The sequence below is a fragment of the Mirounga leonina genome, unplaced genomic scaffold (assembly GCF_011800145.1).
Source record: "Mirounga leonina isolate KUSES-001 unplaced genomic scaffold, KU_Mleo_1.0 Mir_151, whole genome shotgun sequence".
In the NCBI taxonomy this organism is placed as follows: Eukaryota; Metazoa; Chordata; class Mammalia; order Carnivora; family Phocidae; genus Mirounga; species Mirounga leonina.
In genome coordinates, this window is record NW_023270377.1 from 44,308,839 (window position 1) to 44,331,151 (window position 22,313).

The following is a 22,313-nucleotide window of genomic DNA, read 5'->3' on the forward strand; positions in this document are numbered from 1 at the left end:
CCTTAGCTGGCTCTGGTCTCAGTATTCATCTGTGGTTGCCAAATTCACAATACTTTTTTATATTTCCTTTGAATTTCATTTGATTGTATAACAAATATATTTTGTGTTCTTACTATATGCTGGATACTGTACTCCAAAAGAGGACACAGTGATGAACGAGGAAAATCCATAGCCTCAGCCTCAGGCTAATGAGGGTTACGGTTACAAAAAGACATAATGACTACATAGTGGAATAAGTGACATGATACTAGAGAGCGCTAGATCATGGGAGGGGTCCAGTCAGCCCAAACTGGGGAGGCCATAGAATGCTTCTCTCTTTATAACTCAAGATAATTAATATGTAATTATTATATGTTATGTACATATATAGAAATTACATATCACTCAAAATGGAGGTAAGACCTCCATTGCAGCAACAACGTGTGCTTGACCACACAAGGTTGATGGGCATGTAACGGAACCAAGGAGAGCCATTTCTAGAAAGGATTCTGTAAAGCCTGATGCCCATCTAGCAGTGAAGAAAGTTTCCATCAGCGGTATTAAAGAAGATACAGAAGAATAGAATCTGAGAGACTACTTCAAAAAGTATGGCAAGATTGAAACCATAGAAATTATGGAAAAAAGGCAGACTGGAAAAAAGAGAGGATTTGCTTTTGTAACTTTTAATGATAATGATGCAGTTGGTAAAATTGTTGTTCAGAAAAAGCACACTATTAATGGGCATAATCGTGAAGTGGAAAAGGCCCTTTCTACAGAAATGCAGTCTGCTGGATTACAAGGAAGTCATGGAGGTAGATCTGGCAACTTTGTGGGTGGTGGAGGAAACTTTGGTGGAAGGTGAGGCTCTGGTGGTGGAAGTGGTGGCAGCAGAGGTAGCTAAGGAGGAAGTGATTGTGGCAACGATGGTGGTGGTCCTGGTTATAGCGGTAGAGGAGGCTGTGGTGGTGGTGGACCAGGATATGGACACCAAGGAGGCAGATGTGGTGGTAGTGGTGGAGGATATGATGGTTACAATGAAGGAAGACATTTTGGAGAAAACTATGGTGGTGGTGGATGCCATAATGATTTTGGAAATTACAGTGGACAACAGCAATCAAATTATGGACCGATGAAGGGGGACAGTTTTGGTGGAAGAAGCTCAGGCAGTCCCTGTGGTGGTGGTTATGGGTCTGGTGGTAGAAGTGATGGATATGGTAGCAGAAGGTTCTAAAAAAACTCAGAAGAAAAGGCTACAGTTCTTAGCAGGAGAGAGAGTGAGGAGTTGTCAGAAAAGCTGCAGGTTACTTTGAGACAGTCGTCCCAAATGCATTAGAAGAACTGTAGAACTCTGCCACGGAAGGAATGATGATCCATAGTCAGAGAAGTTACTGCAGCTTAAACAGGAACCCCTTCTTGCTCAGGACTGTCATCACCCCAGTTTGCAAACAGTGTAGCTATGGATTAATGCAATGTAGTGTCAATTATATGAGGTCTTTTATCTGTTATAGCTTTTGCTTTTTCGTTTCATTACATCAGGTGTAGTGCCTGGTAAATTGTGGTAGTGCAGCCAGGAATAAAAAGTTGAAAGATTTGTAACTTTTCAATATTTGTGTAGTTCAGTTTTTCTACTTTGTGTAGTTCAGTTTTTCTACATTATAGTACAGAAACTTTAACAAAATGCAGTTTTGAAGGTGTTTCCTTGTGAGTTAACAAGGAAAGAAGATCATTGTTAATTACTATTTTGTATGAATTTTGCTAAAATTAACTGTAACTTGCTGACTTGCAGTTTAAAGGAAATCTATTCTCCGCATTTCCAAACCATGAAATGAATGGGTGAGAATAGGTATTTGTATGTTTGCAATATGTTTTAGATAAATAGAATTGGGTATTTGGATTAGCATATTTGTGAATTTAATAGCATTAAGATTTACTCTGAAATGAAAGAAGATCGCAAACTTCCAGAAAAAAAATTACATATCTATCAGTCTATCATCTATCTATCAGAAAGCATGGCTGATATTTGATAAGTATATACTGGCTGTCCTCTGTTTTGAGTAGTTGAACTTCTGATTAGAATGCTTGCTGCTATACTAGTTATTAATTATTTTGAATGTCTTCCCTAGCTATAACCCATATTCTATAACTGTATAACCTCCACAATTACTTGTCTTCTCTAAAACCACCATAGATTTTTCATTTGTAGCTATAGATTAAATTTCTGTGAAGTCACAAAAATCTGAAAGGTGAGGACATTGCAAGTTAAGAATGGTACTTTAATTTTCTTTGAATAGGCTTTCAAAAAATGTTGAGAATTTGGAAACATTCTGGGTAACAACTTTAAACGTCTGTTTTTATAAGACACTTTCTGTGAGCTTATTTTTGGTTCTTCTTTTATATATCTGAGAATAAAAAAAGCAGTAAAATACGAATTTATATTTTTCTCCTTAGGGACACAAAGGTCTTGAAGGCCCTAAAGGTGAAGTTGGAGCAATTGGTTCCAAGGTAACTGTATAAAACCTAAATCTAACATCACCATTGCATTTCTGGTTTGTTTCAAGTGCCTACCAACTTTTCAGAACGCCTTTAAATTTTGGAGGAAAGAGGAGTATAAAAAAAAGAGATAGTTGAGTAGATAAATACAATTTTTCATAGATGAGTGGCAATAGATTTGGCAGGATACATGACATGGCTTAACTTTGCCACCAAGATTAGACATCATGGCACTGGGTTTCTGCCAATGTAGGATGGGTGCTTTCCTCACATGAAGATGGTACTATGAATTCACCTTCTAAAACACAGTCACTGTTTTATTTCTTCAAAAATATCTGAGAGGTTTAAATAGTTTATTAGCTCCATTATTTAGTACCCTTTTGATTCCAGGGCCTTCTAGCCATTGTTTCTTCCCAAGATGTGTTTATGTTTCTAGAGGAAGAAAGAGACCATAAAAGAAGTACAGAGGACTTTTTAGTGGGAAGCATCATGTGAGATATATGAACATATATACATATATATATGTGTGATGTATGTATGATATAGGTATGTGTATATATATGTGTGTGTATATATATGCATTGGCTTTAATTATTTTATTTTTAAACTTCTTATAATCTTAAAGGAATATTAGTCAGTTTTAGCTTTCTGAAGTTTTACTTGGACTAAAGTATTATCAGACATAAACATATAATTACCTTTTTGATACTAATTAATGTGAACAGATGTGATAGTTTCATCAATCTTGTTTACATCCTCACTTTTATTTTATACTTTCTTCTATAGAAACTAAATTGCCATTGCATTTTAAGAAAAAGTAATACAACAAAATTTTGAGTTCCTTCATTTCAAGTATGCCTTTCAAATGCTCAGTTTGAAAATACACTTTTAAAATGACACACACATGGAAACAGTGATATGAATATCAGTTGTAGGTTTTTCGTACTATAATGTAATCTCATTTTTGCTTTAGGGTGAAGCTGGCCCTACTGGTCCAATGGGTGCCATGGGTCCAATGGTATGTATCAATTTAATTCTTTGGTGGTTTTTTTTTTTCTTTTTAGTCTATATAAAGAGAATGTTTAAATGGAAAACAAAACGACATGGAGAAAATATGTTAGCTGATGAAGTAATCTTGATTACCAGCTGACAGACAAGCACATCCAGAGAATTGCACCCTTTGAATAGAAAAGACTTCTTGCATTTCATTGTTTTCCTTAATCATTTAATGCTCTTATTCTTTTTCTATAGTTAGTGTTCACATCAGGATTATTGTAGATTTAGCCCATTTTGGCTACATTAATTTAAATCTATTTAGGTAAGAGGTGGTAGGTTATGTATCCCCACAGGTGGAGATTTTTTTTTTTTAAGATTTTATTTATTTATTTGACAGAGAGAGCACAAGCAGGGGGAGTGGCAGGCAGAGGGAGAGGGAGAAGCAGACTCCCTGAGGAGCAGGGAGCCTGATGCTGGGCTTGATCCCAGGACCCCGGGATCATGACCCGAACTGAAGGCGCTCACTTAACCAACTGAGCCACCCAGGTGCCCTGGTGGAGATTTTTTCAAACCCAAAGTTGCCCCTAGAAATACTACTGTTTGGTAGCCAATTATATTGAGTCTCAATTGAATTGAGTGATGTAGTCAAACTACCTTAGAATTCGAATAAGATGCTTCAAAGGTGTTTTTTCTCTCTCATCTGTAGGGTCCAAGGGGAATGCCAGGAGAAAGAGGGAGGCTTGGGCCACAGGGGGCTCCTGTAAGTATGCATATTTCAACTCTCTCAAATGAACTGAATATGTCTTTTAAATGAGAATATAGTACTGGTTGCCTACTTTTTAATTTTTCAATTTTCTTCCTTGCTTTTTATTTTGAAATAATTTTATGTTTACAGAAAATTTGCAAAGGTAGTATAGAGAGTTCCTGTGCACACTTTACGTAGCTTCTGTTAATGTTAACATCTTATATAACCACAGTACATTTGTTGCCTGCTTATATTAATACCAAAGTTAAGAAAATTATAAAAAACCTATAGCAGCATGGAATATAATCCGTGGAAAAAATATAAAATTTGGAATAGTAGTAAAATTATGATAACAGGTACCATTTATCAAGCAGTTATTATATGCCAAGCATTCTTCCACGCTTTACTTCATATTCATCACAATCCTGAAAGGTAAGTACTATGAGTGTACTCTTTTTAAAGAGCTGAGTTTCCTGGTCATCTGTCTTTGATTTATTTTATTATTTTTAAAATATTTTTTATTTATTCATGAGAGAGAGAGCACATGTGAGCAAGAGCACGAGCAGGGGGGAGGGGCAGAGGGTGGGAGAAGCAAACTTCCCACTGAGCAAGGAAAGGGCTCGAACCCAGGACCCTGAGATCATGACCTGAACTGAAGGCAGACACTTAATTGACTGAACCACCCAAGCACCCCTGTGCTTTATTTTACATGTATAGATTGAGGAATGCCCTTGCCGTCTGCCTATGTACCTCGAACCTAGCTAGGTAGGGGGCATATTCTATTGATTCTCTTCACAGCTCTCTGAAGGTTAGGCTCTACTTGCTAATATTTCAACCTTGCAGTTCATTATATTGCACCCACTTTAATTTGGACAATTAAGGACTGCACCTAGCCTCTATTATTATGGGATCTTATCATCCCTATTTGTATTAGGAGTCCCAGGTTTACAGCATCCCCTGCTGTTACACCTAACTACAGAAGACAGCCATTTTAGAATTTCTCAATAGTACCAAAGTCAGAGCCCTGGTTGGGGAGAAGTGAGACCCTCTCACTAGGCCCTTGTATCCCTTTGAAGATAAAGTGTCCTCTGGAAACGTAGAAACTACTATAGAATGTAGTCGGCTGTTGCTTATCCATCCTTCCATGGTATATCCGATCTCGTATGTTCACTTCTCTGTGCTTTATTCTACTCTCTGCCAAGGCAGTTTTGGCATTGCTACATCACTCAGTGTGGGCCATTGCTCTTTCTAAACCATCTCTCATGTTAACACCATTTTTTCAGAGTCTTCATCAGAGTGTTAAATATGTATCATGGGAGAGTATTTCCATATTATTAAAGTTCTCCACTTTATGTCTTTTCCCTCACGATCCGGTACCCTCAGGACCTACTTCCACACATTCTCTTTTGGATTCTGCCTCTACATGATGTAAGGGACTCATAGCTCCTTTGGTGTGTATCTTTCCTCTTTTATCAGAAGCAACTTTTCCTCAACTCAGTTATTTCGTGACTTGATGCTAGTTATTGATCTGGTGGCTGAGCAGCAGGGGCAGGTGGTGGTGGTGGTAGCATATATTGTCTGGTAAAGTAGAGGCTTCCGCATTATCTTTAAGTCAGGAAGAATAAGCTGTTAATTGTGGGAATTTCTACAGGCCCAAAGACTTCGGAGTTGAGATTTCAAAGTTCCCAATGCCAAATTTCATTCCTTCTAATCAAGGGCCCTGACCATAGGGCATAACAGACTTTCTGTGGTTTAGAATTCAACCGTCTCAAGAGCTCTTGAAGCTTTATCAAGTCCTGGGTCCAATCTTCAGCTTTTTCTTCCCTCTGATTGTAGAAGATTACAATATCTTAAAGTGCTTCCAAGGAGTCTTATATTGATGATAAATCACCATTAGCCTTTCAATGTCTTTCTCCAATGTATTCATTCAACAAGATCCATGCAATTCCATCAACTTGATAATTGCTACTTCTTCAAATCCTTCGCAAGTGTCTGAGCTGTGTACCCATAGCCCTTTCTCTTACGCTTGTGCCCTATCTCAATTTGCCACTGGAGACAATATCTATTGCTGCATCGCCCCAGGATGTCAAGAGTGAGTCATACTTCATCTAGATAGTCAGTGAGGAACCCAGCTTTAAATTTCCATTTTAGAGTCTGCTTTCTTGTACTTCTTCTGGCACCAATGGTATTAGGATGTCAGGTCAGGTTTCCTAGGAAACAGCATCAAAGCAAAGACTTGTGTGCAGGGAATTTATTGGGGAGTGATCTCAGAAGCTACATTTGTGAAGAAATGAATAAAAAGCAGGGTTTGTCACAAGGAGAATTTAAGCTGTATACAATTACAACAAAGAGCCCAGTCTCCATGAGTTGTCAGTTCCATGAGAACTATGGGGTTGGGATGGCTCATCAGACTTGTCTTAATGTGGGGGGGGCGGCGGCCAATCCTTTGTACTACTGCATTGACCTTGGAAGAGGCATAACCTCGGGAGTGCTAACTCCTTTGCTGAGGGCAGTTGGTGGGAGGGTCTTAACTATGAGCCATCAGCTTACAACACTTCCAGCAGTGGTAGAATGATTACTTCAGTGCTGAAGGAAGATCTAGATGATCACCATAGCATTCACTACTACTTAATTTCCTGTGTGTGTGTGTATGTGTGTGTGTATGTACTTTATTTTGCTGTTCTTTTTACGAGGAGCACATTCCTCCTCTGAGTTAATCTGCCTATTAGAAAGACTGAGGTGTATAAAATTTCATTGTCTTTGAGTTCATTTGATTGCAAATCATACATTCAAATAAAAAGGATCATTTTAATCAGTTCCATTTTTTTTCAATCTTGATTTTTCTTTGTTATTGTTGTAAGGATGGGTGTGTTTATTACTACACTATCAATGTTGTACAAAAATGTATTTTTATTGCTATTGACCCAGTTAAGGTTGTTGTCAGTTAATATTTATTCTTCAGTTTTTAACATGGAAATTTTTATAAAACAAGTGAATTATGAGCAAATACTGTAGAAAATGTAATTTTACCTTGTCTCTTTTTCTCCTAATTAGGGACAACGAGGTACACATGGTATGCCTGGAAAACCTGGGCCAATGGTGAGTTGTACTACTTTCATATTCACTTCATTCATTTATTCTTCCATTTGTACATTTGTTAACATTTACAGAGCACTCACTGTGTCCCAGACACTTGGAATAAAAAGGTGAAAAACACATAGTACTTATCTTTGGTAACTGCCTTGTCTATCAAGGAGAGATACATCGATTAATATTGTAGCATAATGCTGTTGCTAGGTGCTACGCTGTATAGTGTAACGTGAAGTTCAAGTATGGGAACCTACTGGTACCTAGACCTATAGTGAGATACAGATATTAAGGAAGACTTAAAGAAGAACAACTTTCAAGCTAAGTCTTGAAAGATGAGTATATAAAATGAGCTGTAATATAGCGTGGTCTATAGGATGGATAGATGAAAAAAAACAACATGAGGAGCTCAGGAAAATACAAGGAGGGTAAATCAGACTTGAAATTATTTGCCCTTAGGATCTTTCGTGCCTTTTCTTCATAAAAAGGAAACAAAAAGATAGGAGGAAAAAATAAAAATAGTTTAAAAGGGATTTTATTACTGTAAAACAGATGGAATTACAATATAGTCCTCAAAGAAGAATCAGGATAACCTAGAATGGAATTCCTCTTACACTCACTCATTTCCTTTAAATCTGGCCTTTTAATCAATGGTTTAAACTCTATGCACACCTTCCCAAATATGGGATAGTGACAAATATCCACATATTAGCCTGAAAAAAATCACTCTAAAATACCCAGATGATTCTTAAGCATCATTTTTATAAAGTGCAGTCCTGGATTTTGGTACAAAACCTAACTTTCTAAAAACTGTATCACTTGGTTAGCACAAAGAAAGTTCATCTCTCAAGAAGCAATTGTTTCAAATAATTTGTATTTGTGACTGACTTATTCTCTAATACACTACAACAACAAGTGTTTAACACCACTGGACATGGCTTTTAGCACTATTCCATACCAATGTTGGAAAGCACTTATAATAAAATGACATTATCTTTGTGATTTGAAAGTACTAAGTGGATTAATCCTATGTGTCAAAATACAGAATGTTGTCAAAGAATGAAAGATGACTCAATCAGATATTGATTAAAAAACATGTCTGATCACTTTTCTGGTTTCTTTTAACAGGGTCCTCTTGGGATACCTGGATCGTCCGGTTTTCCAGGAAATCCTGGGATGAAGGTAAAATGTTAATATATTTAGCTCTTGATTACAAGAATTACTTGATTATATGAATCCTGAAGTGAAGAATGGCATTTCCTTAATTGTATGGAGGTTGCTTAACTAAGGAAAAAGCCTAGAGCATTCTCAGTGTCTATTATGGTAGGGAAAAAAATAACTGTAAAAATTTAAAAATGAGATTACTAAACAATATGTAATTAAAAGAGAATTACTGATAATCATACAACTGTAATATCAAAGAATCTGTTGTGTTAGAACTCTAAGCTAGACAATTGTAACAGCTGCAAGGAATAAGAACTTGAACTGAATTGGAACTCTGTTCTTGGATACAGTGCCTGGCAGTAATAAATCGCAGAATGTTCTAAACAATAGGAGGTTAAAATAAATCAGAGGTTGTCAAAAGGCTGTTCTCTCACACAATGCTGGCTTTCGCTCCTCCCCCTGCCCCTACCATTTACACAACCCATTAAAGGAATAGTCAGGGAGGCTATTTGCCTTTCCACATGGGAATGATTAAAGTATTCTGTTGGGATGGTTTACATTTGTAGGGAGTTACAGTTTGTTCTTTCAGTGTTTTGGATGATAAATTCAAGGATTATAGTAGGAGGTTATTAAGATTATATTAGCTAAATTAGTGAATACATTCAGAACACTTCTTTCAAATGTTAAACAACACAATACATTTGACTACCCCTCACACCCAGTTTCCCCTTGGCAATAATTTTCTTCATCTCACAGAAGGGATTTACTCACAAGATTCTGCTGTACAAAAATGACTGTAGCTATGGCAATCACCTCACTTCTCTCAATCTTATCTTCTCATGGAATTTCATTGAAGGTTAAGTGATGCCCTCAATATAGATCCAGGCTTCTTGTGAGGAGTGCTACTCAAATGGACTTTGAACTTGTTGTTTAAAACCACCACCACCACTACCAACAACAACAACAAAATTTCAAATACTGTGAAATGTGAGCGTCATCAAGTCAAATTATTCTTCAGGCTCTCTCTAATGCTGTCTTTAAACTCTGTGCTGCAGAGATGTGGCTGCTTTAAAATGATGCCCTAAGTCATTTCACTAACCAGTCCCTTCTTTCTGTGCACTTGGGCTCCTAGGACCTTCTTGAGGTCCCCTCTGTTTCTGATCTGCTCCCCTAAGTCCTAATCCTGCTGCTCCTGGCTCTGGCCATGGAGGGCCCATCTTCCCTATGTTCCCTGATCAAAATATGCAAAATCCCTTCCCCTTTCACGTGAGACCCTCTACCCTCAAACTGAGCGCTGGCCAGAGAATTAAGGATAGAATACTCACAATGGCCCGGACTAAGATTTAGCAGAAAGTGGTTTCTACTCCTACTGTGGTATCTAGATAAGACTCTTAGAATCACAATTTATATAGCAGCTCACTCTGCATACTTCCTTTTCCTCCTGGGGTTTTCTAGCACTGGCTGTTGGCTACTGAAAACTGCTTAAAAAGTCAAACACTTTGCAAAACTGTTTTTCTCAGAAATTATTTGCCTATCCTATTCCCACCTCCCCAGGCATAAAATTCACAGACCTTTGTTTTTGGCCAGGATTCTGCTATACCTGTTAAATTCTTTCATGGTCTCTGTTTTTCCAAATGAAGAATAAACTTCCACATCCAGTTCTTTGTATTTCAAGGATTCAATAGAGATTTTATATGTCTTATTGGCACTAATGAACACCCTAAGGCTTAGAATTTTAGTTCTAAAATTCCAGATCCAGGTCCCTCTAGGATTAGATCTACATAAGGACCTAATATATTATATAAAATACAGAAACCCACTTAGCTTTAAATTTCAGATAAATAAAGAAAAAATTTTCATATAGATAGGGCTCAAATATTGCCTGGGACAAACTTAAATTATTTGTTATTCATGTCAATTAAAATTTAACTCAGCAGCTGTACTTGTATTTACTATCTGGACCGCTCTCTTGGGTTGAAATAAGAGTAGCTATCAGGTAACCTTGACCACTTGGCTCTGCTGTTAATGCTGCAGACATCCTCACACTTGAAGGGGTAGGAAAGTGAGTCTACTCCTTAAGCTAGGTTAGGCACACATCCCTTGTAGACCAATTTGTGCTCATGACCACTTAAAATACTGAAGGATAAAATGTGAAGCTCCAAATAAGCAATAAACTTTGAACCACACCACGTTTATATTTTTCTTAAATTAATATTTCTTTTGTGCCCTGTTAGGGAGAAGCAGGTCCCACTGGAGCAAGAGGCCCTGAAGGTCCCCAAGGGCAAAGAGGTGAAACTGGGCCACCAGGTCCAGTTGGCTCTCAGGGTCTTCCTGTAAGTTCCTAGCACATTTAAGAATGATGTTCTTAACAGAAAGCTTGACACGTTTTATAACATCAGAATGAAGGCAATCTATTTTAATATATCTTCTTTGAATTCTGAATGAGTGTTTGCAACTGATTTTAGAAAACATATTTCTCTTGACAACTCTGCAAAATTTTATCTATTTTTATGGAAAGGGAATTAGTTATAAAAGTGAGTTTTATGATATAATGGTGGTTGATGTTTTTATAATAATTTTCTGCCTCCTTTTAGAATATGGGTGGACATCCAAAGACCACCCTAAACATGGCTTAATGTCTTATAAACTTTTCATATATCTTTTAGGGTGCGGTAGGAACTGAAGGGACACCTGGTGCCAAAGGCCCAACGGTAAGTAACTAACTGCATTCATGCCACGAGAAACTCAAATGGACATAATCATTTGGACGTTGACCATAGACTTCTACATAGGTCTGTGCTCATCATGTCACTCTTTCACTCTGCTAGGGCTCTCCTGGTACCTCTGGTCCTCCTGGCTTAGCAGGTCCCCCTGGATCTCCAGGACCTCAAGGTAGCACGGGACCTCCAGGAATTCGAGGCCAACCGGTAATGTCCTTTACAATAATTATCATCTATTAGTATAATCCAACTAAGATCACCAAGAAATATAGTATTCAGTGAGATGCAATTAAACATAGATAATGTGACTTATCTGAATGAGGCAATTGAAGATAGAAATCTTTGTAAAGTGGAAGCCAAGTGTTAATGAACAGTTTAGGGGTTTAAATTCAAAGGGGAACATTACTGTGTTGTTTTGGATTTTAGTGGGTTTTTTATTTAAAATAGTAAGGTCGTGACTTTATGGTCTTCCTCATAGAATTTTATCAGTAGTTGAATAATAACCATTGTGGAAATATTTTTGCAAGCCAGTGTGAAGAAATGTGTAGGTTAGAATGACAGTTTGGTGAAAAATGGATTCAACAGCCATTTCTTGATAGTTATCGTGAAGAGTGACCCCACCATATTGTTCAAATTGAGTGAATTTCCATATTTTGTGAAATTATTTATTAGAAAAAATTATGATGAGCCCATAAGAAATAAACACATTGAGAAGTTGTGCTTATATATTTTTAGCTTGATATGTAAAAATTAAAACTTTCTTAGCACTACCTAAAATAAATACTTTGAATTCTGTTCCAAGTAACTTAGTTATGCTAATAAATCCTTTTAAATGCTGGTGACAGATTTATTAAAACATGAGTGTTGCTGATATTTCACATTCGATGTTATCATGTTCTCAATTTAGCAATCTGTTTCCCACAAGTTTAACTGGTATTTAAAGACACAGATACATAAAACCTCAGAACACTCCAAAGATGAAATGCCATATTTGAAGCTATCAAACTGTCAATAAAGAGAACATAAATATAAAATTATTTTGATTCTGGGTAAATAAGTCTATTTCCTAAAATAAACCTGAAATAGATTTATCTGTAGAAGTTGTCATTGTTAGTTCTAATTTTAATTAGCAAATTGGAATAACTGAATAATTCTAATTTTTCTAGTATGCATGATAAAACAAACAAGATTTTAAAAATAAGTCTCTTGAAGACCACTGTAAAATAGACAAACTGCTACCTAATTATACTAGATTTTATAAAATTTCACATACATTCTACAAGACTTGCAAAATTAAAAAAAAATGATAATACAGACTCAGCTGCAGAAAGTTTTCAAGGCCCATTTACTGTAATTAATTAAAGCAGGTTGGACTGGCTAAATGTCCTGGTTCTCATAACTATTCATACTTTTATTTTAGGGTGATCCAGGAGTTCCAGGTTTCAAAGGAGAAGCTGGCCCAAAAGGGGAACCAGTAAGGCTTCATTATTTTTGTTTAAATGATAAGAAGAGCATAAATATTGTCCAGGAGTGCACAGGTCAAAATGCTCAAGTGTTTCAAATAATAACAATGACGAATATACCTTTGGATGGAAATAGTTTAATATAGTTGCAAATTTGTAACTGATTTCATTGAATGAAGCTTTTGACTATAACTCCCTTGTACTCTGGCTCTTTCTGGTAACCTCCTTCTGTTTTTAATAGGGGCCACATGGTATTCAGGGTCCAATAGGCCCAGCTGGTGAAGAAGGCAAAAGAGGTCCCCGAGGTGATCCAGGAACAGTCGGTCCTCCAGGCCCAGTGGGAGAAAGGGTAAAATTTGAATAATAAAATAAATTCTTAGAGTTGTGGGGGAATTACATGGGTAAGTTTTGGGGGATAGTAAGGAAAGCTAGAGCAGTTAAAAGAAATGCTTGCAAGTGCATTGCATGGTTCAGTATGGTTGTCTGTGAATTCAAGGAGCCAACTGTTTAATTATTGCTCATTCATTCATTCATTCATTCAACTAATACTGATTGAACAACTACATTCTGCCAGTTTGATATATTAATATATTGATATGTAGTTGATATATTGGTGCTCAGTGAAAAAGAAGGCTGTGGTCCCAGCCTTCATGTGGGGGCTAGTAAACAATAGCTTGTTCGAGTAGGGAGATGAGCAATAAGTCAACAGGCAAACAAAAATATAATTGTACATTTTAGTAAGTGTGGTATACACTTAGGAAATAACAGGTGATGTGGTAGAGAGTAACTTTGAATATATGACGATAGTGTAATATTAGATTAGGTGATTAGGAAACAGGATTCTTTGGGAAGATGGCATTTTAGCTGACATCTGAAGATGAGGATGAGCCAGAAAGAGAACTTGGGAGAAAGAACATTGTCAGCAGAAGAAATAGGAAATGCAAAGCTTGGAGGCCAGGAGGGTTGGTGATTTCAGAGATTAGAAGATGTTGCTGTGGCTGGAATGTAATGAAACAGGTCTGAACGGGACAACAGCATTATCACCTTACATTTGTAGAGACTTTCAGAGAATGCAAAGTGCTTCACATAGAAGACAATACAAATGCACGTTATCATTGACATTTTGATCATAGTAGATGGTGCCATTCTTTGCTGCTCATATCTAGCTATCAGTTTTCCTCTATGTTTAATTTTACAATGAATTGTTAGTATAGTTCTTAATTTGAATAATTTTTGGCTCAGTACTTAAGTATTCTCCAAAATTTAAAATTTATTTCCATGTAGTTAGGTTTTTTTTTTTTCCCCCTTATACGTATCTATTGCCATGTTGGCTTGATCACGGCTCCTAAAACCTTATAATAATAAAATTAAAAATTACCCACTCATTATACATTTCAAGAACATCAACAACAATAAAGAATCACATTTTGGTCATTATAGGGTGCTCCTGGCAATCGTGGTTTTCCAGGCTCTGATGGTTTACCTGGACCAAAGGTGAGGTTATCCCATCAATGTTGACACTTGTGTGGCTGGTGGTCCAAAAGATGCCATTGTCCAGAATAGCGATCTAGCTTTGGTCCACATGGGGGCAGATCAAGAAAAGAGTCAGACACAGACATCAAGCCTAATGTCAAATCCCTCTTGTGCAGTTTCTATATTACAGAGGGCTAGGGAAGAAGGATGATGTTTGGAAGCATGTAGAAGTTTATTTTCAGACTTTCTCGGGACACTGCTGAGAAGAAAAGGTCATACACCTTTCCTTTAGCTGATATATAGAATTTTTTCTTTATGTAGAAATTTAGACTCTAAAATTTTGGTGTTTTTTTCCCAAATTTAGATTATCGGAGTGGTAATCTGAACATAATTTTCATTAGTTAATGATGAAAAACCACTATTCTTGGAGAAAGACAAATGAGAATAGAATATGTAGTGATACTTTCTGTAACTTTATAACTATTTGATAAAAGTATTTGTATGGTATACTAGTGCTTTGATTTGTAAAACATAAATTTTATATTTCCTTGCTTTTATTTTCCTGCACTGTTTCTTTTTTCTGACACATTCTGCTTTGCATTGGAACAGGGGGCTCAAGGAGAAAGGGGTCCTGTGGGTTCTTCGGGACCTAAAGGAGGTCAGGGGGACCCAGGACGGCCAGGTGAACCTGGGCTGCCAGGTGCTCGGGTAAGAACACAGCCTTTTGCTACATCAACCCAAGAGAACTGCTCCTGAGAACTCATCGAAAGGACTTTCTAATTGAGTTAGTCTTGACAAGTGGGAGCATGTCTTTGTTTTTACAATTTTGACCCGACTCACTATTTTTAAAATACTGTTTTGTTATTTTTATCATGTATATAAAATACAGCCATTTCTAGTCTCCGTTTCTCAAAGGAGTATGCATTAATCATTTTGCCACTTGACATGGAAGAAAATCCATTTATTTTTTATTTATTTATTTATTTTTTTCTTTACTTGCTGACAAATAATTTATTGGCTTTTGGCAGAGAGAATTCCTGATAAATTTCCTTTTAACCAAATGTCACTTGAAAATTCATTTGGATTGTGGAATTCCTCTCATATTCAGTTGTCAACAGTGCTCCTCAAAGAGAAAGGAATTATACAAAAAGTTGTTGGATAGAAATGTACATTTGGCTTCACATAATCTTGAACCCAGTGTTAAATATACGAGTAAAAGTCTATTATAGCCCTTCCTCCTTCTACGTGGGAAACCGACATTTTCTTAGAAATTCCTCCCTAGATACTTGATAAAGTTGGTATACCAGCTGAAAGAGCAGTCAACATTGCTAATAGTAAAAAATGACCCCTGACTGTAGACCACATTTGGACTGGGAGGACTATGAATTATAAACACCTGGTGGGAGGCATAGCTTTGGGTGTTAGGAGTTCGGAGGAACTAGGACCTGCACATTCACCTTGCCAGGATCGGTATACTACGTTCAAAGTGCTCTTACAAGTACTGGTTACATGAGATTTCTAAAACAGAGTGGCTCCTGTGCCCACCATGTAGACTCATTGCCTCCCATGTGACCTCTCCAGTGTGGGAGGCTGTGCTGTGAGGGCTCCCCCCCAAGTGAAGAGTCCCACGTGGTGCTGCCTGTTGGCACGCTCTGTTTTCTGCCCTGCATCCTTCCAAAGCCAGGCTGGCTGAGGTCCATGATTGGCCTGTGAGTTTGTCTAGAGGAGCCTAAGACCACCGAGAATGGGCATTGCAAAGTGGAACTGGATCCTTTTAATACAGTACTATTTTTACTCTCTAGAATCTTTACTTCAGTTGCAAGTCAGCAACAAAATGACAATTGCTTTTAATTTTCAGGGTCTGACGGGAAATCCTGGTGTTCAAGGTCCTGAAGGAAAACTTGGGCCTTTGGTAAGTATTTTACATAAAACTCCTTAGGGTGCCTGGGTGGCTCAGTCAGTTATGCATCCAACTCTTGATCTCAGCTCAAGTCTTGATCTCAGGGTCATGAGTTCAAGCCCCATGTGGAGCCTACTTAAAATAAATAAATAAACGCAACTCCACAACCATTAATATTGCTCAACAGACCTACAACTTAAATGGTAAGATGTTTATTTGAGGTTAATGTTTTTAATAGGGTGGATGATATATACATGTTAAAATGCCGAAGCAAATTCATAGGATCTTCATATTTTAAAATTCACCAAAAATTGATCAAATTTAATTGATACAAATATTTGAGATTGAAATTGCTTCTCTGACGTCAGTGGAAAAAGTTGAAATTATGTATTCTTCCAGTATTGGTCAAATATGTCTATTAGAAACATTCTCTTTTCTTGATGTCCTCCCAATTGTACTGGTTTAAGAGACAGGTAGGTATGACTTTTGACAGCTCATATATTCTGGGCCCTTCCTTTATGCCAAAAATGTGAAACAGAAGTACCAAATTTTCATTACCACAAGCTTGAGTAAATTAAAGAAGAAAGAAAAATTTTCCCTATGAATATGAGAATGTAAGTTGTGGAGATGAGGTTTGTGTATAGAAAAAGCGTGAAATCTCTGTTCTAAATACTCAGAATACTTCAGCAATTTTTTTTAAACACTCAACTTTTCTGATGCACTAAGTAAAAGGTGAAGGATAATTTAAAACTTATGTAACTTGTATAAGTAAGGAAAGGCAAGTGATGTTTTGGGTCATACGATATTTAGAGAGAATTTACATAAAACTTACTCTGCTCCTGTGAATTTTGTAGGGTGCTCCAGGGGAGGATGGCCGGCCGGGTCCTCCAGGCTCCATAGGAATCAGAGGGCAACCTGGGAGTATGGGTCTTCCAGGCCCCAAAGGTAGCAGTGTGAGTACGGTGTATAATAAGTTTGCTATCTCATCATAATCCTCACTTGAAGCAGGCATGTTTTGAGCAAATCGATTGGATTTTAGAATAGTTTCTAATTTTTCTCTAGGGTGACCCTGGAAAACCTGGAGAGGCAGGAAATGCTGGTGTTCCTGGGCAGAGGGTAACTATACATTTTCTGCCAAGGGGGAGAAATATACATATATGTATATATGAAATTATCCAAATGTCTTGTGGCCTCACTTCACATATCATCTCTGTGTGATACTAGGGAGCTCCTGGAAAAGATGGTGAAGTTGGTCCTTCTGGTCCCGTGGGCCCCCCGGTAGGTGATCTTTCAATGAGAATGTATTCACATTGCATTTTTCATTGATGTTTGTTTACAACTTGACTTTGAGTAAGTTTCAGGGGAAGTAAATAAGAAAGTACAGGATTGAAGGATTTCAGTTATAATCTTTTCTTTTGATTTCTGTTCTGGCACCTTCTGCCTTTTTAAATCAAGTGATTGGACTTTTCATTTTAAACTTCTTTAAAATGTTGATGGTAAAAGCTACCTCATCATCTTTTTGTGTTGAAGAATATGTCAACTGAGGAAAATCAGTTTGACGAATGTTTTGACAAATATTTTGTACTGTCTTTTATTAATAATATATAAATACTGAATTATACCTATATTCTTCTAATGATGTCTTATAGCAGTTTATTTAAGCTGACTTATTTTTTTTGGAGGACTAAAAAATGAAAAATTTTATCCTTTGAGGTACATTTGCATCCAAGGATTCTAAAATTAAATATTTATCAGAAATATTTTGGCATATTTATTTGTTTGCAATGGGGCAATTTAAGTATCTTTCTAAAATGTTAGCTTTGCTTTCTTCAGTTGTTCTAGTGTTTGAAACCTTGACTAATACTTTTTATGACACTGAAAAATAAATTGGAATAGAAATACAGGTTTCACCCATTATCTGAAAGTAGAGTGTTCCTGGGGAAACTTTTATAAGCTGAAATGGTATAAAGCAAAGAAGCAATTATCATTAATTTATATGGAAAATTTTCTTAAAATTCCCAGACTCCAAAAAGAACCTCTCCTAGGCTTTTCTAATACCTTAGCACATATCTTGTTGTAACACATGCACAAAATAAATGTAGATAAAACGCAGATGCTCACAGACACAGCTCAGCGCTCTGGTGGCTTGATGCTGAGATGCCGACTGTGGTTCCCCAGGAAGGAGGAGAATGTACCTGCCACTCTTGCTCCTAAGGGTGCACTGCCTCTGTGACAGCTCCCTGCAAAAAAACGCTGAATGCTTTTTTTGCTTTTTGCCTTTTTTCCTAAAAGCAAAACTTCTCTTCAGATTTCTTGAAGTTAGCAGAAAGCTAATATAGACCTTCCATAAAAGTGAAGTGCTAGAACACGAACTTTGGAAAAGCAGGGGATACTTGTATTACTTGCTTAGATTAGATATATGAAAGTAATGAATTTTTCCATGTTCAACTTATGCAATTACCCCACAATTTTATGGTTGGCTCTAGACATTTTATGTTTGGATCAAAAAATAAACATATGTCATCAGTGTCTTTGCTGGCTTTGGAAGATATTTTCTCACCAGCAAGGACTTCCACCAATACCATTAAACTATTTCATTATAATGCTAGTTCATTATCTGGTTAAAGTGAAAACATGTGATTAGAAAAAAGGCAAATATCAATACTTCTAGTAGGTCACAAAACAGGAAGCAGGTGTAAAGATTGGTTCTATTCATGATTTTCTTTCCTTCATGACTTAGGGTCTAGCTGGGGAGAGAGGAGAACAGGGACCTCCAGGCCCCACTGGCTTTCAGGTATGCACAAATTCCTTTTTCCATTTCTTCTACCATTAATTAAATTGCTTTTTTAAAATATGAAAAGATATGGTCAAATGATGTGAAATTCCACAATTTTCAAAAAAGTCATCCATCTTCTAGTAAGTAGATAAAATGGATAAAACCCAACATTTTTGTTCAGAGAGAAGGAACAGACTTCCCTGAAAAACTGATCAAAATCCAAAATTATTAACAAATTAAAAATTATAAAATGTTTTTGTTAAGTTTTATTGAACTGTTTTAAAGTTTATCTAGTTTTACAGACACAATGTCTTAAAATTTTTGTTAAACAAATTTTTAAGATTTATTTAAATATATTGTATGGGAAATTATTTAATAATGGATAATGATAATTTGGTAAAAAAAAAAAAACACTTTCAGGAGTGACTTTCAGTACTATTCTAGCAACTTAAAATATTGCTTTCAGACCCATAAAAACTTGACAGATGTTAAGAATCTCCTGTTAGATTCTTATCTTTATTATTTTTTTTTTTTTGCTAAGTGGTGTCCAAGTGAAAATCTAAACCTATAAACTGACCAGTTGCTGCATTATGGTAGAAGATAGAGTTTTCTTATTCTGCTTTGCTTGTCTTTAAACAATATCCTTTGCTTGAGAAAGTATAGTCATGGAGGGCCCATGAATTATAAAGGTAAACTGTTAACTCTAGTGGCCTATTAAACTTTCACCAATTCACAATTTCATTTTCTTCCTTTTCCTTTAGGGGCTTCCTGGTCCTCCAGGGCCTCCCGGGGAAGGTGGAAAGCCAGGTGATCAGGTAAGTTCATTTAAAATAATAATAATAATAGCAATAATAAAAATTGCTGGGCCATTATATGTGAAGTTCTGTTCTGGTTTGCTTTGTAAATGTTCTCTCTTTTAATCCTCAAAACAACCCTATATATCTAGGTACTAGTAGGATGCCTATTTTTCAGATGAGGAAAATGAGACACAGACATGTTAGGTGACTTTCCCAAAGTCACACATCTGGTATAATTTGAATCCTGGTAGGCTGCTTCCCAAGACTGTGTTTTTAATCACTAAATATATATCTTCTCATAATTACAGAGCTTTACTGGAGACTTTATAAATGGTTATAAACAGATACTATTTTATTTCTATTATTTTACCAGGACATCAGTTAATTTATTTTTCTATGAGTGATTTGTTCATTCATTTGACTATTCAACAAATATTTGCTGAGCACTCTGTGCTTAGTTGTATTAAGCCCTGGCCCTAACCAATTGAACAAGATGGACACGAACCTAACCTTTATATTACATCATAGTAGGAGATAGAGAGTTTCTGGGGAGGCACTCTGTGTGTGGAAACATAGAAGATGCACTGAATTCGGACTTGGAGATTTAGGAAAAGTTTCCCAGACAAAGTAATATCTTTTATGAGTAAGAGGGGACGAGGGAAGGTAGTAAAATACTCCAGAAAATGGGAACAGCAGGTGCAAAGGTTTTGTGGTCAAATGAAGGCACTGAAAAAGTTGGTAAGTCAGGAATGCATAGTATAGGTTGATGTGGAGGTGAGGCTGGACGGGGAATCAGGAGTCCAATTATGGAAAGTCTGAATTTGAACGTAGTTTGTTTGGATTCTTCTTTTTTTAAAATATTTTATTTATTTATTTGAGAGAGAGAGAGCGAGCACAAGCAGGGGGGAGGGGTAGAGGGAGAGGGAGAAGCAGACTCCCCGCTGAGCAGAGAACCTGATGAGGGACTCGATCCCAGGAGCCTGGGATCATGACCTGAGCTGAAGGCAGTCACTTAACGGACTGAGCCACCCAGGCCCCCTGTTCAGATTCTTCTAATGGAAGATGATGAGGGGCTTTTAAGTAGGGAGTAGTACAATTAGATTTGGGTTTTAGGAAGATCACACCACATGGAGGACAATACACTGCAGGGGAGAAAACTGGAGGCCCACTTGATACACTTTTCATTTTGTTTCATTTTTTTAGTAAAAGGCAAGGCTTATTTGAGGAACTGACATAAAAGGTGGGTCACTAAGTCACTAGCAGCAGTGATGTTCTAGTGTGACTGCCACCAGCTTGTGTGTAGGTGCTACATGCGGAGGGAATGCTAGCCCTCCATTTTGGAGGACGTGACGTTACTGTCCAAGGACAGCACATGCTTCTTCATGTTTCACTTCCCCTGGCATCATCCTGGGTTGGGGATGGAGGATAGACACTGATGCCTCTAAAGTGAAGACATATATCCATGTGCCCAAGAGAACTCTTCTGTCACACTAGTGAAAATGTCTCATGATGGGGGATTACAATGGAAGCAAACATATTGAGTATATTGAGATTAACATTTGTGATTTTGTAAACATAGATGGTAGTGGTTTTAGGTGTCATTGTTATCTGTTATCCAAACTATCAGACATAGGCAGGCTACTTTGTCAAAAATATACTCTTTTCAGAATATTGCAGGCTGTTATAGTGTAAATCAAGACACTATGAATAGTGCACTATCTGCCACAAAATTGCAAGCCATATCATATTTAGAAATTGCAAGATGTACCATTACTTACATATCACTACAAAACACCACATGATGCTGATTAAACTACCACGATGTTTTCTTATGAGATAAAATATTATTGAAAGAACTCTCGGATATATTTTTACTTAGGTTTTCTTTTAAACCACATATGACCCATTAGCATACATAAAAAGGAAAATGAGAGATGAATAATTTGATTAAATCATTCTTAAAACTTGACATTCAGGATCAACCCTAAGTCTAAATTAGTTTTCATCCCAGTCTTCGATGACCATGACTTTCTACACACAGCTTTCTTTGTCATTAGTTATTATTTTTAATCAAAGAGAGACATTTTCAACTTTTTGGCAAACTTTCTTTTAGTTAAGAATAAACTGAAACTCGTAACATAGTCATGACTACACTAGTTTGAACCCACAATTCCTGGTAGACTGCACTGTCCATAGTATATGGTCAAGAAATATTTACTAAATTGAATTGAATTGGCTCTGTTTAAGAGATCAGCTCTTTATGGCTTTTTATTCCAGTTTCTTTTATTAAAATGTTTTCACATTAAGAAATAAAATTACTGGGGCACCTGGGTGGCTCAGTCGTTAAGCGTCTGCCTTGGGCTCAGGTCATGATCTCAGGGTCCTGGGATTGAGCCCCACATCGGGCTCCCTGCTCGGCGGGAAGCCTGCTTCTCCCTCTCCCACTCCCCCTGCTTGTGTTCCCTCTCTTGCTGTGTCTCTCTCTGTCAAATAAATAAATAACATCTTTAAAAAAAAAAAGAAGAAATAAAATTACTATATATTTTGTTGTCTTTAAAAAAACCAGTGCACTCTATTTGTGAGATAATATTTTGTATGTTTTCATTGCCCAAAATCAAGCATTCAGCTTCAATAAACATTTTTTTTCTGGAAAAATAATTTCCATCCATATATGGGATATCCCCTCATTTATAAAAGTATACATATTTTTCTTTCTTCAATAT

At 36.8% G+C, this 22,313-nt stretch overlaps 1 protein-coding gene and 1 pseudogene across 2 annotated transcripts in view; both read left to right on the forward strand.

Annotated features, from left to right (window-relative positions):
• COL5A2 (collagen type V alpha 2 chain) overlaps positions 1–22,313 on the forward strand; it is a 335,664-nt gene that overhangs the window by 287,668 nt on the left and 25,683 nt on the right. For both annotated transcript variants that reach the window (XM_035007551.1, XM_035007550.1), the window contains 18 exons: positions 2,428–2,481; positions 3,443–3,487; positions 4,172–4,225; positions 7,265–7,309; positions 8,426–8,479; positions 10,696–10,794; positions 11,128–11,172; positions 11,290–11,388; positions 12,602–12,655; positions 12,886–12,993; positions 14,085–14,138; positions 14,727–14,825; positions 15,976–16,029; positions 16,872–16,970; positions 17,080–17,133; positions 17,242–17,295; positions 18,758–18,811; positions 19,555–19,608. In XM_035007551.1, coding sequence (XP_034863442.1) covers positions 2,428–2,481; positions 3,443–3,487; positions 4,172–4,225; positions 7,265–7,309; positions 8,426–8,479; positions 10,696–10,794; positions 11,128–11,172; positions 11,290–11,388; positions 12,602–12,655; positions 12,886–12,993; positions 14,085–14,138; positions 14,727–14,825; positions 15,976–16,029; positions 16,872–16,970; positions 17,080–17,133; positions 17,242–17,295; positions 18,758–18,811; positions 19,555–19,608 — 1,179 coding nt within the window. The remainder of the gene's footprint in view (positions 1–2,427; positions 2,482–3,442; positions 3,488–4,171; positions 4,226–7,264; positions 7,310–8,425; positions 8,480–10,695; positions 10,795–11,127; positions 11,173–11,289; positions 11,389–12,601; positions 12,656–12,885; positions 12,994–14,084; positions 14,139–14,726; positions 14,826–15,975; positions 16,030–16,871; positions 16,971–17,079; positions 17,134–17,241; positions 17,296–18,757; positions 18,812–19,554; positions 19,609–22,313) is intronic.
• On the forward strand, positions 117–2,270 carry LOC118012595 (annotated as a pseudogene).